At 39.9% G+C, this 16,497-nt stretch overlaps 1 protein-coding gene across 2 annotated transcripts in view; it reads left to right on the forward strand.

The window, feature by feature from the left end:
* The window catches only part of gabrb4 (gamma-aminobutyric acid type A receptor subunit beta4), a 53,926-nt gene extending 38,518 nt beyond the window's left edge, over positions 1-15,408 (forward strand). The window contains exons 5-10 of one of the 2 annotated variants that reach the window (XM_044042190.1): positions 2,809-2,891; positions 8,351-8,488; positions 11,016-11,168; positions 12,109-12,365; positions 13,063-13,152; positions 14,521-15,408. In XM_044042190.1, the coding sequence (XP_043898125.1) occupies positions 2,809-2,891; positions 8,351-8,488; positions 11,016-11,168; positions 12,109-12,365; positions 13,063-13,152; positions 14,521-14,874 (1,075 nt within the window). In that variant the 3' untranslated portion in view covers positions 14,875-15,408. The remainder of the gene's footprint in view (positions 1-2,808; positions 2,892-8,350; positions 8,489-11,015; positions 11,169-12,108; positions 12,366-13,062; positions 13,153-14,520) is intronic. The other variant, XM_044042191.1, reaches the window with a different exon arrangement.
* The last annotated feature ends 1,089 nt before the right edge of the window (positions 15,409-16,497 follow it).

Genomic DNA, 16,497 nt, shown 5'->3' on the forward strand with positions numbered 1-16,497 from the left:
TTTTCCCTTCGTTTTTGGTTCAGCTTCCCCCCAGATGGTGTTTTCTCTCTTCCCATCCCTGGAAGTCTGTTCTCTTACATTCATCTCGTTATTAAACCACAGTGTTTATCTTCTGATAGTACAATAATCTCTATTTGGTGAGCAAGCTGCCTCACAATGCAGACTGTGTAGGTGTCCAAGCCATTGCTCACATATCTGAGAACCTTCCTGTCTGTAGTGGGATCCGCCTCCACGTTTCTTTTAGTTTAGCCGTGTTGTGCTGGCATGCTATATGGTCAGAGAAGCCAAGTAAAATGAATGGAAAATACTGTTTAATTTTAGTTTGCGCGGGCTTGCTATTACGCTATCTGTTTTAAATGACATTAGTAATTTGAGGATGTAATATTTCTGTAGTAAACTCTCAAGGATCTCAACTACTAACTAAAGTGTAAATGGACAGGGAAACCTATGGAAAGCTGTTTATTACATATCCTTTATATCCGACTGAAGTTCCATGTACTAGTTTTTACTTTGGATTATGCGCAGAGTGCTTAAGCAACTTTGGGTCCAGTTTGGGTCCAGTTATGCACTCCCAACCGACTTTTGTGATAGTTTGACTTTGAGAAATTCAATTTTTAAGTCTCAGGCCAATGAGACGACCAGAAACTACAGTATTGCATATTCTCTTAAAGTAATGACGATGCAAGTGTTGGACTGCATTGTTCAGATCTGATGCTGCTGCAGCTGCTGACCATCTCAGGTGGGACTGTAAGTTGCTGACCTACATCTGCTGACATTTCCAAATCCCAGGCTCTCACTGTGAGTCCTCTCAACCTGTGCCTACTCAATGACGATGCTCTCCTCCTGACTTAAGTGTCACACATAAAGTCAATTTTATTCATAGTGGGGGTTTTCTCTCTCTCTCTCTCTCTGCCAAAGGGTAAAGAATTAATTTCTGTCCATTACACGGAGCTGCTTCTTCCACCAGGATTTTACTGCTTTACTAAGCTAAGGCACCAGAGAAAAAATACGATATACGGTATTTTTATTTTCTTTTATTAAGTGTACTTTCATTAGCCAAAATATGTTCAGCACTCTTTAAATCCATAAAAATGCATATTTCTATTGAAGGTAACAGTCTGTTTCATTTGATGGCATCCCTTTTGCGGAACTGCTGCAATGTTTTGCATATATTATGCGTCGCCTTTGAAAATTTCCATGAATAATAAAACTTTTAAACAGGACTCTTCCTCATGAAATACATTATTTGACAATAGAAGAAATTAAAAATGATGGAAGTAGGGAGCAGATTTGCGAGAGGGTTTTGACTTGTAATGGGTACGGGATGTGTCGCGTTTGTGACACAATGACGAGCTCTTCGGCGCTGATGAGGGCGTAGAAGGAGAAAGGGAGACATCAACGAACTGAGTCTAAACATAAACCTGGAACTATCCCTTTGTTCCCACACGCACATCACAAAGAAGCTGTTGCTCTTCTTTCAGCTTGCTCTTAAAATTCATGTTTGCCATGTGACCTTTCCTATGTAATTGGGTACGATGTTATCGTAGTCTCTCAGCAGAGCAGCACTGAGGCAGCGGGGAAGTGCGCTACAGTCGAGCAGAACACGATCCAGTCATTGTCATTGTGAAGAATAATAATACACACCTGTCAGACATTTTGTTTTGTGTATCATTATTACTCCTAGTAGTATTATTTTCTCACGTATCCTAACGGTGAGCTGTGTTTTAAAATCTTGCATTCGGAGTACATACGCTGGTGCACATCAAACCTTTCACTGATGATGAACTGAACATGAGTTTATCTATTTCATTTAAACAGAAAGCCAGTAAGTGGGTAAAAGCTGTTTTTTAAGAACACACACCGGCTGGTACAGAAATGTAATTACTGAAATGTGCTGCACTGGTAAATGTGTAAGTTAAATGCCAAAGTGCATAATTTGTAGCTAAAGCTGTTTGCCGGGGCCACTTGATTTATTGACGATTATAAACTGCCTCACATACAAGCTACCTGGCAGAAATGCATATCGCAGAACTAGCAATAAATAAACCGCATTGACAAAATCACACACTGAGGCTGAGCATTTAGGGAACCGTGAACACAAAGAAGAAAGAAATGCCTTCCAGACTGTACTCACAGAGACATCGCAAATGAAACGTGTACAAGTTTGGAGAAAAGCAGGGGGGAAAAATAAAAGTCTGCTGAAAAAAACAGTTTTGGTTTGGTGGAGTCTCCAGCTACCATCACCCCCTGAAAAGTGAAATGGTTTATAGATGAAAGACGATGAACATATGTGGTTGGCAAAATGTCTTCAACAGTGAAATAAGCTAATTCCTGCTGTTCAGAAAACAGTTCAGACCCAGATTTAGACTTGTTTTTGACTCCGATTGGCTTTGGTACGAATTCAAGACCTGGGTGAACACATTAATTGTATGTGCTTCTTACTTTGCAGCATCATTCGTAAGTAGCCACAAACACTGGGACATCATTCAGATCAAGATACAACATCACATAACCACCATAACATTGTCACTCGGCGTCATGGTGTTTTCTTCTTCTTCTTCTTCTTCCTCTGACTTGTTTTGTTTCCGGCACGTTTCTGATGTCTTACGTCATATACAGGTGACGCGCGGGCACGTACCACAGGGCAGACCAACTACTGGCAATGGGACTAATGCTAATTGTTTTTTTTTTATTATTATTGGTGTGAACGAGACTTTCATAAACCTTCGTGCTGATTTCCTGATTGCTTTCTGCTTGTGTCTGTGTGATATCACCTAAGCGTCTTTGTGTTTTGTTTTGTTTTTTTAGAATAACCACCACTGCTGCTTGCATGATGGACCTGAGGAGGTACCCTCTCGATGAACAAAACTGCACCCTCGAAATTGAAAGCTGTAAGTAACGCAGAAGATGAAGAAGTCCCTTTTTTTGCAGCACAGATAGGATACATAATATTTAGTAAGATCATTATAATCTTGTTCAGATATGGTATATGTTCTGCATCATTCAATCACTGATACAGGTCTGAGTGCACCTAATCCTCTGATCTGATCGCAAAAATCTAAATTGGATGTGGTTTGTGGATGCGTGAGTCCAAATACCTGAGCTGCATGATCGCAATCTATTATCCTCAGATGACTTCCTCTGACCGCCTGCAGTTTAACAGTTTACACTGATCAAGGCCCCCATGCATCCCATTATTATTGAGAATGATGGTCACGTGATGTCTTTTTCTAATGGTTCAAATCTTATTTCATGTTACAGCAGCGTGAGTAGAGGTTTGATTCACTCAGGGACTCCCGATTATTTTTCTCTCTCCCTGTCACTCTCGCCAGCACAAAGGACAGCTGGCATTGGATCTCCCATTGGATCTTAGAGAAGATCCAATGGGAGATCTTTATGAACCAGATTACACAGACGGGGCACTTCATCAGAGAGGAAGAACGGGCAGATTGAGAGAGAGAGAGAGAGAGAGAGAGAGAAGCGATGCAAGAAGATGCGGCCAAAGCTGCAAAGAGAAGAGACAGAATGAATAAAAAATGATGGTCTACTTCTTCCTGCATCACCAACCATGGAGAATTTCCTTTTTCCAACATTCCCAAAATAAACTCCTCAGCCAGCTGGACCCAACAAGTGATATCAGTCTCTTATAATATTATACAATTCATTCACTATGAATATTTATGTGGAAGCTCACATTATTGCTGGTGACTATTCACTAGAGACTTGTTTCATACTGATCTATAATATTACACAGTTGTCTAGCCTTTTTATATATATATATATATATATATTATAATTTCAATTTCTTATTGTTCTACTACATCAATACAATACTTTCGTCATAATAAATCCATAATACTAACTAAGTATAGCATATTCCACCACCAAAAACTATGTTCGCAACCACTCCACCACATAGAGAAATACTAATTATATGTTCTCAGTATAAACACATTTACAGGCTGGTTGGACACTGGACGGTACAACATGGGTTACACAACTGTGTGATATTATAGATCAGTATAAAATAAGTCTATAGTGAAAGGTCGCCAGCAATTAATTGAGCATTCACATACAGTAAATACTCCTACTATTGAATTATATAAGATTATAAGAGGCTGATAACGCTTAGTTTAAAGACAGCTGGCCGTCGGGTCCAGCTGGCCGGGGCTTCTTCCAGTTTATTTTGGGAATGTTGGAAAAAAAAGGGACTCTCCGTGGTTTGTGATGCAGGCAGAAGTAGAAGACGTGCGCTGGCTTCCTCTGAGATGAGGTTACACTTCTGACAAGCGCACCATAATTTCTCATTCATTCTGTCACTCCTCTCTGCAGCTTTCGGCCCCATCTTCTTGCATCGCCTCTCTCTGATGAAGTGCCTTGTCTGTGTAATCTGGTTCATAAAGACATCCCATTGGATCGCCTCTAAACCGTTCACCTTCAACGTTTTTGGCGGCTTTGTTAGACGTGTTTTATTTGTTGAGTTTCCTTCACACGCTTTCTGAAACAGGTGATATGCGTGGCTGCCCGGCGATACAGGCGTGAAAATAGTACCAAATGAATAACATGTTGTGACATACTGATGGGCACCGCTTTTAACATGTGCACGCTTGTTCGGGGGGCAAAACATGTTAGCTGTGTCACCCTGACTCTCTCCCGGAACTACTTTACTCCGCTCGGAACCAGGGAGAGATCTCCGAACTGGAGATTTGTTAAATGATTTGAAAGCGTTGCATTTACTCAACTACTGGTGTCTATGTCATACAACTTCCATCCATCCCTCTTCTACCGCTTTATCCTGCACTTGAAATAGGGCGTTAGGCGGAGTACACCCTGGACAGTTCACACTCACACCTACGGTCAATCTAGAGTGTCCAATTTACCTAATCCCAATATTGCATGTTTTTGGATTGTCGGAGAAAGCCGGAGAACATGGAGAAAACCCACGCACACACAGGGAGAACATGCAAACTGCATACAGAAAGGCCCTTCTTCAGACCAGGTCTCGAACCTGGGTCTTCTTGCTGCAAAGGCGTCATTCAACTTAATGTCCAAAAAAATACAAACTATTCCTTTAAATATTCAGTTGATTGCCTCATCCCTACATTATATTCAAGTAATTTTCCTGTCTGTGAATACATGAATGTGGAGTCCTTTAGAGTTCCTTTTTAACGTGTCGGCTCCGCAGGCGATTGCTGCTGTCACAAATCAAAAAGAGCCTGATGAGGTGCATTGATTGGTCTTGTAACAGATGGTTAGTGCCACCGCTGGGTCTGGGAAAGGTGAAGGCAAACTGATGGCATTCATCCTGGGAACCATACGTGACCCTCATACATACATATGTATATATATATATGTACATATATGATTGTACCACATACACATACAATGTCAAAATCTGAATATTTTTAATGTAAAATCTTGCTACAGCCATTCACAGTAATTAATAAGTAATACTTTCCTCATCATAAATAGCCTAATATCTCTTATATAATTATAATATTTACCACAGGATGTATTACAATTCAAACAAAAGATAAAATGGTGTAAATACTAGGTTGTGCATGTCTACCTCATTTTTAAAAGAAAACTTAAAACTTTATTTTATTTATTTTAAAGTTAAAACAGGGTTTGAACCTCTTGACTTTAGCCTTTTCCTTTTCATGCCACCCTGTGTTGTGTTTGTGTTGTATTTCTATCTCTTTTTCTTTTTAAATGTTCTTTTCCTTTTATCGTGAAGCATTTTGAGCTGCAATACTTTGATGAAAGGGGCTATACAATAAAGTTTATTAATGTTATTATTATTATTATTATTACCTTAGAAGACAATGTAATATGTTCTTAGATACATGGGTTACAAGACGAACATTTAACATGTGATATCGAAATTCATTTTTTAGCCAAATCATCTCATCTTGGCTACAGGAAGAAACAGATTAAGCATGAACTCTCAAGAGCGTAGCTAATCTTGCAAAAATAGAGTCTCGACGGGGTCTTTTACGAGAGTTTTAAGCGAGAAAGTAACAACTGAGCAGCTTCATGAAACAGATTCACAACATTATACAATGATGAATTTGTATCTTTTTCCTCTATTACCCATAACCAATTTTTCATTGACTACAGTACTTTCCTTTCCTAGCAAATATCCCAGGTTGAGCCCAGGTTGAGATAACCTCATTACTTTCTTCTCTCAGTTTCCCTAAGATCAGTAAAAATAAATGCAGAGTATATATATATATATTTATATATATATACATACATACATACAGTATTATTTAAATACATGTTTCTGTTTTTGATGACTCATTAACCCACGAGCGAAAAGGGCTGCTGGTGTAATTAAAAATTGTATTTGCTTGATTATTTTCATTGACCACCTCATCAATCACGCTAGCAGATATTTGTGGGTTCTTGCTGTTTGAGGTAAAACTGCAGCGTATCTAACCTCAGGGACTTGAGCAGGCAATGAAATATGGACACGCATTGAATTAAGACGCTGCAAGAAAATATTTGCTGTTTGTGTCCGCGGAATGCTCTGCGCGCTTTCGCGTTAACCACCAGCTTGATGGATGAGGCGGGCAGTTGTTTCAATGTCATGGACAATGTCACTTTTCCTTACCCTATAACCCCAGCAAGAGATTTAAGGCTAATGAATCCCGGTCCCTGAGTGAGTTTAATGCCGTCCAGGTCTGGACACGTGACGGTCGAATGTGAAATGTAGTAACACTGTGCGCTGAGAAATGGCTCTGCAGTGAATGTGTATTGGCCTGGTGGCATAAATCCACTTGCTGTGGTCACTTGGAATTGCACTGCCAGCTGAGAATATGTGGGAGCACGAAGCAGACTGACACCTGTTAATGAATAGTCATGCGTGTAGTAATGCATGTAGTGATATAGTAGCTCCATAGGAGTCAGCACAGTGGAAGCATGGGATTGCAGGCCAAGAGACTGTCAATGACTGATCTTGTATTCAGGTCAGTCTACTCAGTTGCGTCCAGTCAAACGCTGTATGATCCGTTTGATATTTGATGCTTCCATGTTTAGCTATGCTGTCATGCTGTGTCATAGCAAAATACGTGAATGCGTGGAAGCTACTAGGCATGATATATCACCGCTTGTCTCAACGACTTAGCCATACCCATTTGTTTTTATCTGTTCATGTGTAGACATAATGTGTCCCAATTCTTTTTGAGGTACAGATGGAGAATTTCTTATTGGCCCACTTAACACAGAGATTAACTCAGTCTAAGGACAGCATTGTTACTGTCATAGAACTAACATTCGTTAATAGGGTGTGTCTATGAATATTCCCAAGCCTTCAAGAAGACATTTGATTTTCCAGACAAACGCTTACGCTGCATTCCATTTACATGGAACAACAACACTTTTTAAGAAGCAAAAAAAAAAAATCCAATTCAATCATTCAAAAATATTGTATTTTATTTATTGTTCTTCTGATTTGTTATCAGGAGAACCTACTGCCTACTGATTTGTTGAGAGCTAAAGACACCAAATTTTCGGTCTTCCAAACAACTATATTTATTTAATGATGATTATCAGTAAGTGAGGAGAATTTCAACAAATAAGAGCCAAAGTGATTTATATACAAACTGATGGACTCAAGCTTTAAAGTCAATATGTAGCATTGCATATTTTGACTTTTCCATTTGTAGTAAATCAAAAAGACATCCAGATTTTATTTTTAAAGTGAACTAAAAGAGATATTCATACCATTTGAGTGAGGTTTGTGATTAAAGCCTTCATGGCCATTCTGGCCTTTTTCCCCCATTCCTTTAAATGATTCCTTTTTATGTCGTGTTTACGAAGTAATAGTTGCCACATTTCTTCAAATCAACTATCAAACTATTACTTTTCTACTTTGTTATAATATATTAAAATATTGAACCTAAAGACACAGAAGGTACTAACAATGGTTTTATTCTACCAGACTGGTGACTCATGTGAGGTAATACAAACAACAGCTGTGTGTGTGTGTGTGTGTGTGTGTGTGGCTGGTTTAAACGAAAAAAAAAAAAGAATAATCAATTTTTGTTGTTAGTGTTCAATGGAACAAATAATTGTAAACAAAGTAAGCCTCTGGGTGCCAACATTTGAAGACAACCCAGACTAAATACATGTATATTTTGACGTCGCTCATCCCTGAATGACTTTAATGAAAGACGGCATTGGATTGAAGCAGATATTTGATGTGTCAGTGTGACCTCTACTCATTATCCACACTCCTGCAACACTCTTAAAAATAGAAACTGAAATTACCGTTTCTTAATCACACTTACACGTGTTCTTCTTTCCCGACACCCTCCGCCCCAAATGTTCCCTGACTTTGACACAGATGGATACACCACGGACGACATCGTGTTCTTCTGGCAAGGAGGCGACAATGCAGTGACTGGCGTTGACAAGTTGGAGTTACCTCAGTTCTCGATTGTGGACATCCGCTTAGTGTCCAGGGAGGTCCGCTTCACTACAGGTATGACTTTCAACGAAGGAAATAAAGCTTCTTAATTACTGTGGGTAGGCGGGAAGTGTCCACAGCATGCACATAATTGGTCTCGCGCGCCACATGAACACCTCTGCATCTGTGTCACCACTGTGAATGTGGGCCTCAGAAAATATGTCACTGTCACTGTGGGGGAATTTGATTATTTTTGGGTCAATGTCCTTTTCAGAGCCATGCATATTTAAAGAACAGCACAACTGAATTACTAGATGCTGACTCACATGCTAGTCTTTATTCGCAACAGGAATAGTAACAGCAATTTCACGATGAATTTCGCCATCAGGGTCTCTAAGAGAAAAGAATCAATTCAGCTACTTCAGCTCTAAGAGAGAACGGCACTTTACTGAGTACTGAGCTACTTTTTTTACATAAGTGTAATAAACACTGCTTTAGAGCAGTGATTCCTTTTCGATTACATTTATATGTATAGGTCTTACATTAAAGTAATACAGTGCGATTGCACTGGTGTAAAACCGTCCGCTTTGGTTTCCTTGGCTCTGCCGTGGTAAAAATGTCACCCTGTATTACTTTAAATGAAGTTGTTATTCATTTATGAAGCATCTCTTGGAAAGGATTTGTCAACCAATTCAAAATGACATTAGGTGTTACAGATAAGGCTGTAAATGTGTCGCTACGGTAACGCTCAAATTAGCTCTTGTCATGACTTATATTGGGATTTAAGTCACAATAATTTGCCATCTTTAAAAAGTGGGTGCCCATGTAGAAGGTTTGGGGAACATTGCTTTAGAGAACAATTAAATATGTATCTAGATGTTAGCCCGCGATTTGATTCGATCCGATACAAATGAACTGAATTGGAGAGGATTTAATCAATACGATACTTTTAGACATTCATTTTGAATTTCATACAGATTCAAACAGATAGAACTAACCCGTAAAAGACCACAGAAACTTTTACTTAAAAAAATAAAACCACCTGGTTCACAGAAAAGAAAGTGAATAATGTCTGAGCCACCTATACCTGTCATTATGTATACTTATTATTATTCAGCATTTCAAAGATATCATCTTCTCAACTTGAGAAGTAAATACTACACGTGAATGCTGATTAAATATTAAGTCTTGCAAGTATCAGGAGTGTCTTTTATGAGTTTGAGGCGACACACTGAGGAAGTAGCAGCATCGCAGCTTCATTTAACCCATTCATGTTTAAAGAGTACAGTAATCTGTGAATCAATGTATTGTTTTCTTATACTTTGTAACTTATTACTATCACATGAACTATACATTCTTGTTTTAGCTGTTTGGTGCTGTAATGGTGTAAAGGTCACCTAATCTAACGTGTAACTTGATTCATCCAATTTACTAAAACCACTGGAACAACTCAACAACAAATGTTTGCAGTTATCTCCTGCTAACCTCGTTGCACTCCAAGTCAGTTTGGCTAACACATTAGCGATAAAGGCGAGCAAATAAAAGGTACAATTTCTTGCAATTTCGTGTCTATATGATCATGTGCAGGAGCCATTATTCGGCAAAGTAGCCTGGGTTAGCTGAGGCGTTTGTCTCACACTTGATGAAGTATGTATGCTAAGGTATTGATTCATTAAAAGATTTACAGGAACCTAGAGATGATGAGGTCATTCATCACTGTGCTCTCCACATAGCAAATAGCCTTTCAGATTAAAACCATCACACTGAGCTCAAGCCTTCTTTTTTTTTCCTTTGGTGACAAATCAGACATAAAACTGTGGATAGAATACATAGAAGATAATTTAACGAGTATTTACTGCAATGTGCAGTTTGCGACCTCGTAAATATCTCACGATAGCTCAGGGGGGATTGGTCCAGTCTTGATGTTTATAGGGCTGCTTTGTATTATTGCGATTGTTTCTAATTAAAGTGCAATCAAAAGATTAATGAATGCCTTGTCAGAACCAGCTGATATACTCCTGCATGCACAATGGAGCGCCTTACTCCACACACACAAAAGCCATATTGTGTTTCCCTCCCTTTTCTAGTGGAAGTGCAAGTGTTGTAATTACGCACCTCTAAAATGCACTTTTGGCCAAATGTTTAGAGAATAGAGAAAGTGCAAAAGAACAGCAGAGCTGCTCTCTGTGACAATTCTCCGAGGGATGCTGGAGCTGCCTGCTGAGATAGGGGGTTGCAGAAAAATCTGCCGTGTTTGCGACTTTCTGCGATGTTTAATTGGAATCGAACTTGTCCCTGGAAAGGAATCCATCGCTTTGGGGAAATTAAGTGCTCCATCAGAACAAATGGAGAAATGACTACCCTGCGCATTGTCAAAGTGCAGACTTTGGAACTCTTATGTTGGGCCCTTTCTCTCCTTTTTTTTTAACTGATGTTTTCACTTTTGTACTCCTGTTGGGAGACGTTTGCCTCCAGGCCTTGCTTGCAGATGTTTAGACAACAAAAATACCTGGTTAGGTTTTGGACAAGGTCACGGGTTACCCTATCGTGCTCTTATTTGTGCCAAATATCACCCCTTTTTTTCTTCCTCTTCTTCTTCCAGGTTCATATCCAAGGCTTTCCCTGAGTTTCAGGATTAAGAGGAACATTGGATACTTCATCCTGCAGACATACATGCCCTCTATTTTGATCACCATCCTCTCCTGGGTCTCCTTCTGGATCAATTATGATGCCTCTGCAGCTCGGGTGGCCCTGGGTAAGTCACCGCCCTACTGCCATATTCTTGTCTAGGGATATTACAATTGTCATGGGCAGTTAATCACCAGATACCAAATATCTACAGTGCTAATTGTTTAATGACAGGAGGAGTCATAATGCAGTTGTACATGACACTGATGGACAGTAACTTTTTTATTTTTTTTAAGATTAAGATTATGATTTAAATTTTAAAAAAATGGTTTATTGGTATTTTATATGAGTACTGTATTAATATCATATATTCAAATACTATAGATATTCAGTTTTATAGACGAATCAGCAAAAATACTGGATGTAAGCGATAATATGTGACTGGGGTCACACCATATTTTTTTTAAGTTGTGTAATATAATTTGCCGGTAATGTTTCTGTACTTGAAAGTATTAGCATTATTTTGTACAACGCAGCATCGTTGGACAGATGACTTCTGTGTCAATGCAAATGTGTCACTGTTAAACGAAAAGGCTACGTCCATACTACTATTTAATTTGAAATTGTATTGGGCATTTCCAAAGCCCTAAAACCAAAGGAGTTCGAAGTGCTGCTGGCACCGTTTTCTTCTGGCCGCGATTTAGTCTGAATGGGCAGAAAGGAAAGTCATTAACAGCATTGCAGTCGGGTCTTTTCTGTCACAACTCAACTGTTAGCTGTGAATGAAAAGCTTACCTTCAGTTTCAGTTTCACCTCATTATCAGTCGCATTCAAATAAATCCCTGCTCTTACTTTACTCTATTGTTGTTCTCATTAGTAGTACTAGTAGTACATGTGTATACCCAGTTTACCTCCATGGTCACGTGATATGTAGATTATTTCAGTTTGAAAATGCAGTTGTCAAATGAGAGCATGTATGTAGCCTGAGTTACAGTATAATTAATGTCTGACACTGAATCCTTTGTTTGTGTGTGTGTGTGTGTGTGTGTGTGTGCTGCTGTACTCAGGTGTGACAACGGTGCTCACCATGACAACCATTAACACCCACCTTAGGGAGACTCTCCCAAAGATTCCGTATGTGAAAGCCATCGATGTCTACCTCATGGGCTGTTTTGTGTTTGTGTTCCTGGCCCTGCTTGAATATGCCTTTGTAAATTACGTGTTCTTTGGCCGGGGCCCTGCGCAACAGAAGAAACTCAGTGAGAGGCTGAACAAATCCAACAACGAGCGTGCAAGATACGAAGAGAAGCGCCTGAGGGAACAGGTTTGCAACCTCATCTGCTGCCTCTCCTCTTCTTCTTCTTCTTCTTCTTCTTCTCTACTGTGTGTCAGTCAGTCAGCACAAGATCCAAACAACTGTGTTCTGCATATATGATTTCTGGCCAACGTGCTTTTTTTTATGTATTTAATTCCAAATACACATATACAGCGCTCCCTGAAGTCCTCTTCCAAAAGCACACAAATGCCACCGGAGCCCAATACGCATTCACCACCCATTATCCATCGCTTCTCCCTCAAGCACTGAAAGCTTTTTACTGAGCATAGCCTTTTTCATTCAGATAACGATTCATCTGGCTCAACAGTGGTGTAAACATTCTCATATCTTATTTAGGTTGTTGTGTATGTTTATGCTGTAGGCTTCATTCATTCTCACTCTTCTTCACAGCGGTTAAACATGTGTTCCAATGAAATTAGACAAACCTTGTAAATGCGGCACGAGCAGGCCTTTGGAAATTTAACGGATTGTCTCTGGCAGACACTGAAACAGTCAGACAGAATGAAACCCCTCCTGTTTTTTCACGTGTGAAGTGCTAAATGCTATGCTTTCTCAAACACTGTGTCCTATATATAGATATATTTATATATTTTTACATTGCTAACTCTCAGAAAATGTGCTTATTTGCCAGTATTTTATAGTCATTTCTTTAATGTTCTCTTCATCTTTTCTTTCACATTGCAAGGACTCCATTTCCACGCCGTATCAAACCAACACCTTCAGGTCATATACACAGCGAAGAAATCTGTATCTCGAGGAACAAAGAAAAGTTGGGGTACATGTATTTAGAAATCATATCAGCTGTAGACCAGGGCCTCACCATAAAGTCAGATGATTAAGGCTATTTTTTTGTCACTTATAGATGTCTCTTTATTGAAGTTCTTGATTAACTTGCATGCAATATTTGACACTCCATATCATCCTTGCATTCTAATTTAGCTTTGACAGCTTGGAAGAGGGAGGGTGGCTTAGTGTAAGGCCTGGGCCATACAATGTATGTCCATGTGTCCACTGAGGTCTTCCTTGATCATGAGACGTAAATGTTGTCATCCGCACGCGTACGTGGACCTCATGTGGATGACCGCGATCATCTCCACGCTGCCTGTAGCACAACTTTGTGCTGTTGGCGGCACTGTTTGGGCAAAAGAGACAACGAAGAAGACCTTAGTGACTTTCTTAAAGTTATGTGAAGAGGTCCACCTGCACTAGGACTGGAAATCAATTAAAATACCGTGGGGGCAATTTCACACTAGGAGCAGTATTTATTTGGGTGTGTGTCTCCTGCTCACCTGCCACATAGCTACTGCTGAACTTTGCTATGTTTAATCGTAAAACATAAAAAATAATAAATAGTAATAGAGTCAAAAAGAGCCAACATTTATGCCCACAGTTGTCCGACTTTATAGATTATGCATTTTTTGGAAGAAAAAAATGTATGGAATTGGGTGGGAAATTAAGCACCACGATGCTTTTACTTTGAAACAGGAACAGGACGTGCTCTATTCGTGACATATGCGACCGATATAGACACTGAAACTATCACGTGCCTGATCCACCTAAATGTGACGTATTTCTGTCGTCACTGAAGTATTACCGTTCCAAAAAAAGAACAATGAACAGACACGAAAGACAAGCAGCTTCTGCTTCTACAGACGACGCCGCGCATGTCACGATAGTCCCTTTACGACTGAGCGCTTGATGCGCGTGCACTCGCGTCACAATCGAATCAGTCAATTTTGCGTCCATTCAAACTGTGGAATTGTGACTTCCAATCAGAACGAATCTCTTCCGAAAGTAAACAAAGTTAATGAGTGTAATGTTTTTCAAGAATTGAATATGGATTTGCAGATATTGATACTGATTGCGATACCAAACATTTGAAACAGTATCCATCCTTCGCTGGTACACACACACGTACCATTCATCGCTCAAATAATACAGTTGGGCCAAACTCCGGGCAAAATATCACCGCGACTGAATGGAGTGAACAGAAAGCTAGAAACGCGTCGCGGGGGCTCGACTGACATGGAACACAGAGTGTATGACCCAGGCCTAAGTCTCATAGTTTGGGGAATTTGGGGCTAATGCTTGACATTTCATCCCCCGCTGATACTGCGTGTCTTTCCCCTCCCTTGCCTCGCAGGTGGATGCTTACGGAAACATCCTGCTCACCACACTGGAGATGAACAACGAAGTGATGCCTTCTGATGTGGGGAGCAGCGTCAGTGACTCTCGGAATTCGGTCATGTCCTTCGACAGCTCCGGGGTCCAATTCAGGAAGCCCATGGCGCCCAGGGATGGCTTCAGCCACCACTCGCTGGATCGGAGCGCCATGCGGAGCCGGGCCAACTGTCGGCTACGGCGACGCTCCTCCAAGCTCAAATTGAAAATCCCAAACCTGTCAGATGTTAGCACCATTGACAAGTGGTCCCGGGTCATTTTCCCCATCACCTTTGGATTTTTCAACCTAATCTACTGGTTGTACTATGTGAATTGATGTGCATCCCACTAGGAATCATGGGCCATATTTTGAGAGCACATTAAATTGGCTTTGATAAAGTTCCAAAATATGTATACACATATACAAGTTGAACATATGTATATGCATATTTCTATATATTATATTTATATATACACATGTGAAATCTGAAGGACCTTTCTGCTGTACAAAATATTAATAGGATGACTTGAATGTTTAAGAATAATTGTGAAAGAATAATTTCAAGGCTTTGAGTTTCTTTTTCGTCCAGAAACAAACAAACAAAACCTGAGATCCCACCAGGGATTTTTGGAACTAAAGACTGCATGATATTTTTGCTACAACAAAAAAAAAATACAAGCGAAGGTGAAAAGCTCTAGAGAGAGAAAAGATGTCTCAGAGTCCCATTGACTTTCTACTGATGCTTATTGTAATCAACAATTCTCTACTGCAGCTCATGAAATTGGTGGTGGCTTGTCTGCGCAGGCATCAGCTGAGTGAGAGATCCTTGACACCACCCTCCCCCAACCTCGTCACCCAACTCACACACACACACACACACACACACACACACACACACACACCCTCCCATCACCATGGATAACATACATGGAAATCTCCGGTTCGACTATGTACAGCAAACTTGTTTGGATTATGTGTTGTTTCCTTGGGTTTTTTGAAGTGATATCGTTCTCTTTATTGGACATCAGCTCCGGCCTAATGGTCTCCATTAGAGACCCGCGTGGATGGGGATGCTTGACCGCTGCATTTCCCGCCCACAGTCGACGCAAACTTGTGTTCCTTTCTCTTCTCATGTTATTTTTGGAAACATGTCCTTGGGGTTCAGAGGTGTGGCTCTTTTTTTCATTACGGTTGAAACAAATGCTGATTATTGTAGATATGATTTTGTCTTAAAAAACAATACTGTGATCTCAAAGAGTGTCGGGGGCGGGGGGTAGGAGTCTAGAGCTAGGGCATTATGAGGTAAAAGAGTCGAAAGGTATGCATTACTCATTTTTGATTGTTTGAAAAGAAGAAAAAAATAACATATTCTGTACATTTTATCATTCAGTATTTTCATGAAGGTATACCTGTACTGTTTCTTTCCTCCTCTTTGATTGATTCACATGCTCTTTAGATGCAGAGTCCATTGATGTCATATTCTACTTTGTGTTCCAAAAAAGGACATGGGGGATTTGCTGTTGTGGTTCGTTTGAAATTATTCCACAGTGAAGATGTGAGAACGTGTATATTCAAAAAAAGAGTCGACATATATGCCCACAGTTTGACCAGTTGTCTTTCAGTATAGATTATTTATTTGTTCGTTGAGCATTTCTTCAGTGTTGGAATCACAGTTTCTGAAGGCAAAGGATAGTGATGGGCAGCCCAGGCTTGTGGGCGGAACAAAAAATATTAAATGTCTCTCACTCTCTATCAGTGCCCCAAAACCACCTTAATCAGGAATGACACAATGATCCACGAGAGCGAAAACATACGGTGAATAGCCATAAACCCAAACAACAACCAAAAGGCCTATTTCCACACATACTTGTCTTATTTTGCTCTTAAATGCACACGCACTGTGTTTCCAATGCTCAGGTTCACCTGGATTCATTCATTTATTTCCTTAAAATCAGACTG

The sequence above is a fragment of the Solea senegalensis genome, linkage group LG13, assembly GCF_019176455.1.
Source record: "Solea senegalensis isolate Sse05_10M linkage group LG13, IFAPA_SoseM_1, whole genome shotgun sequence".
Taxonomy (NCBI): Eukaryota; Metazoa; Chordata; class Actinopteri; order Pleuronectiformes; family Soleidae; genus Solea; species Solea senegalensis.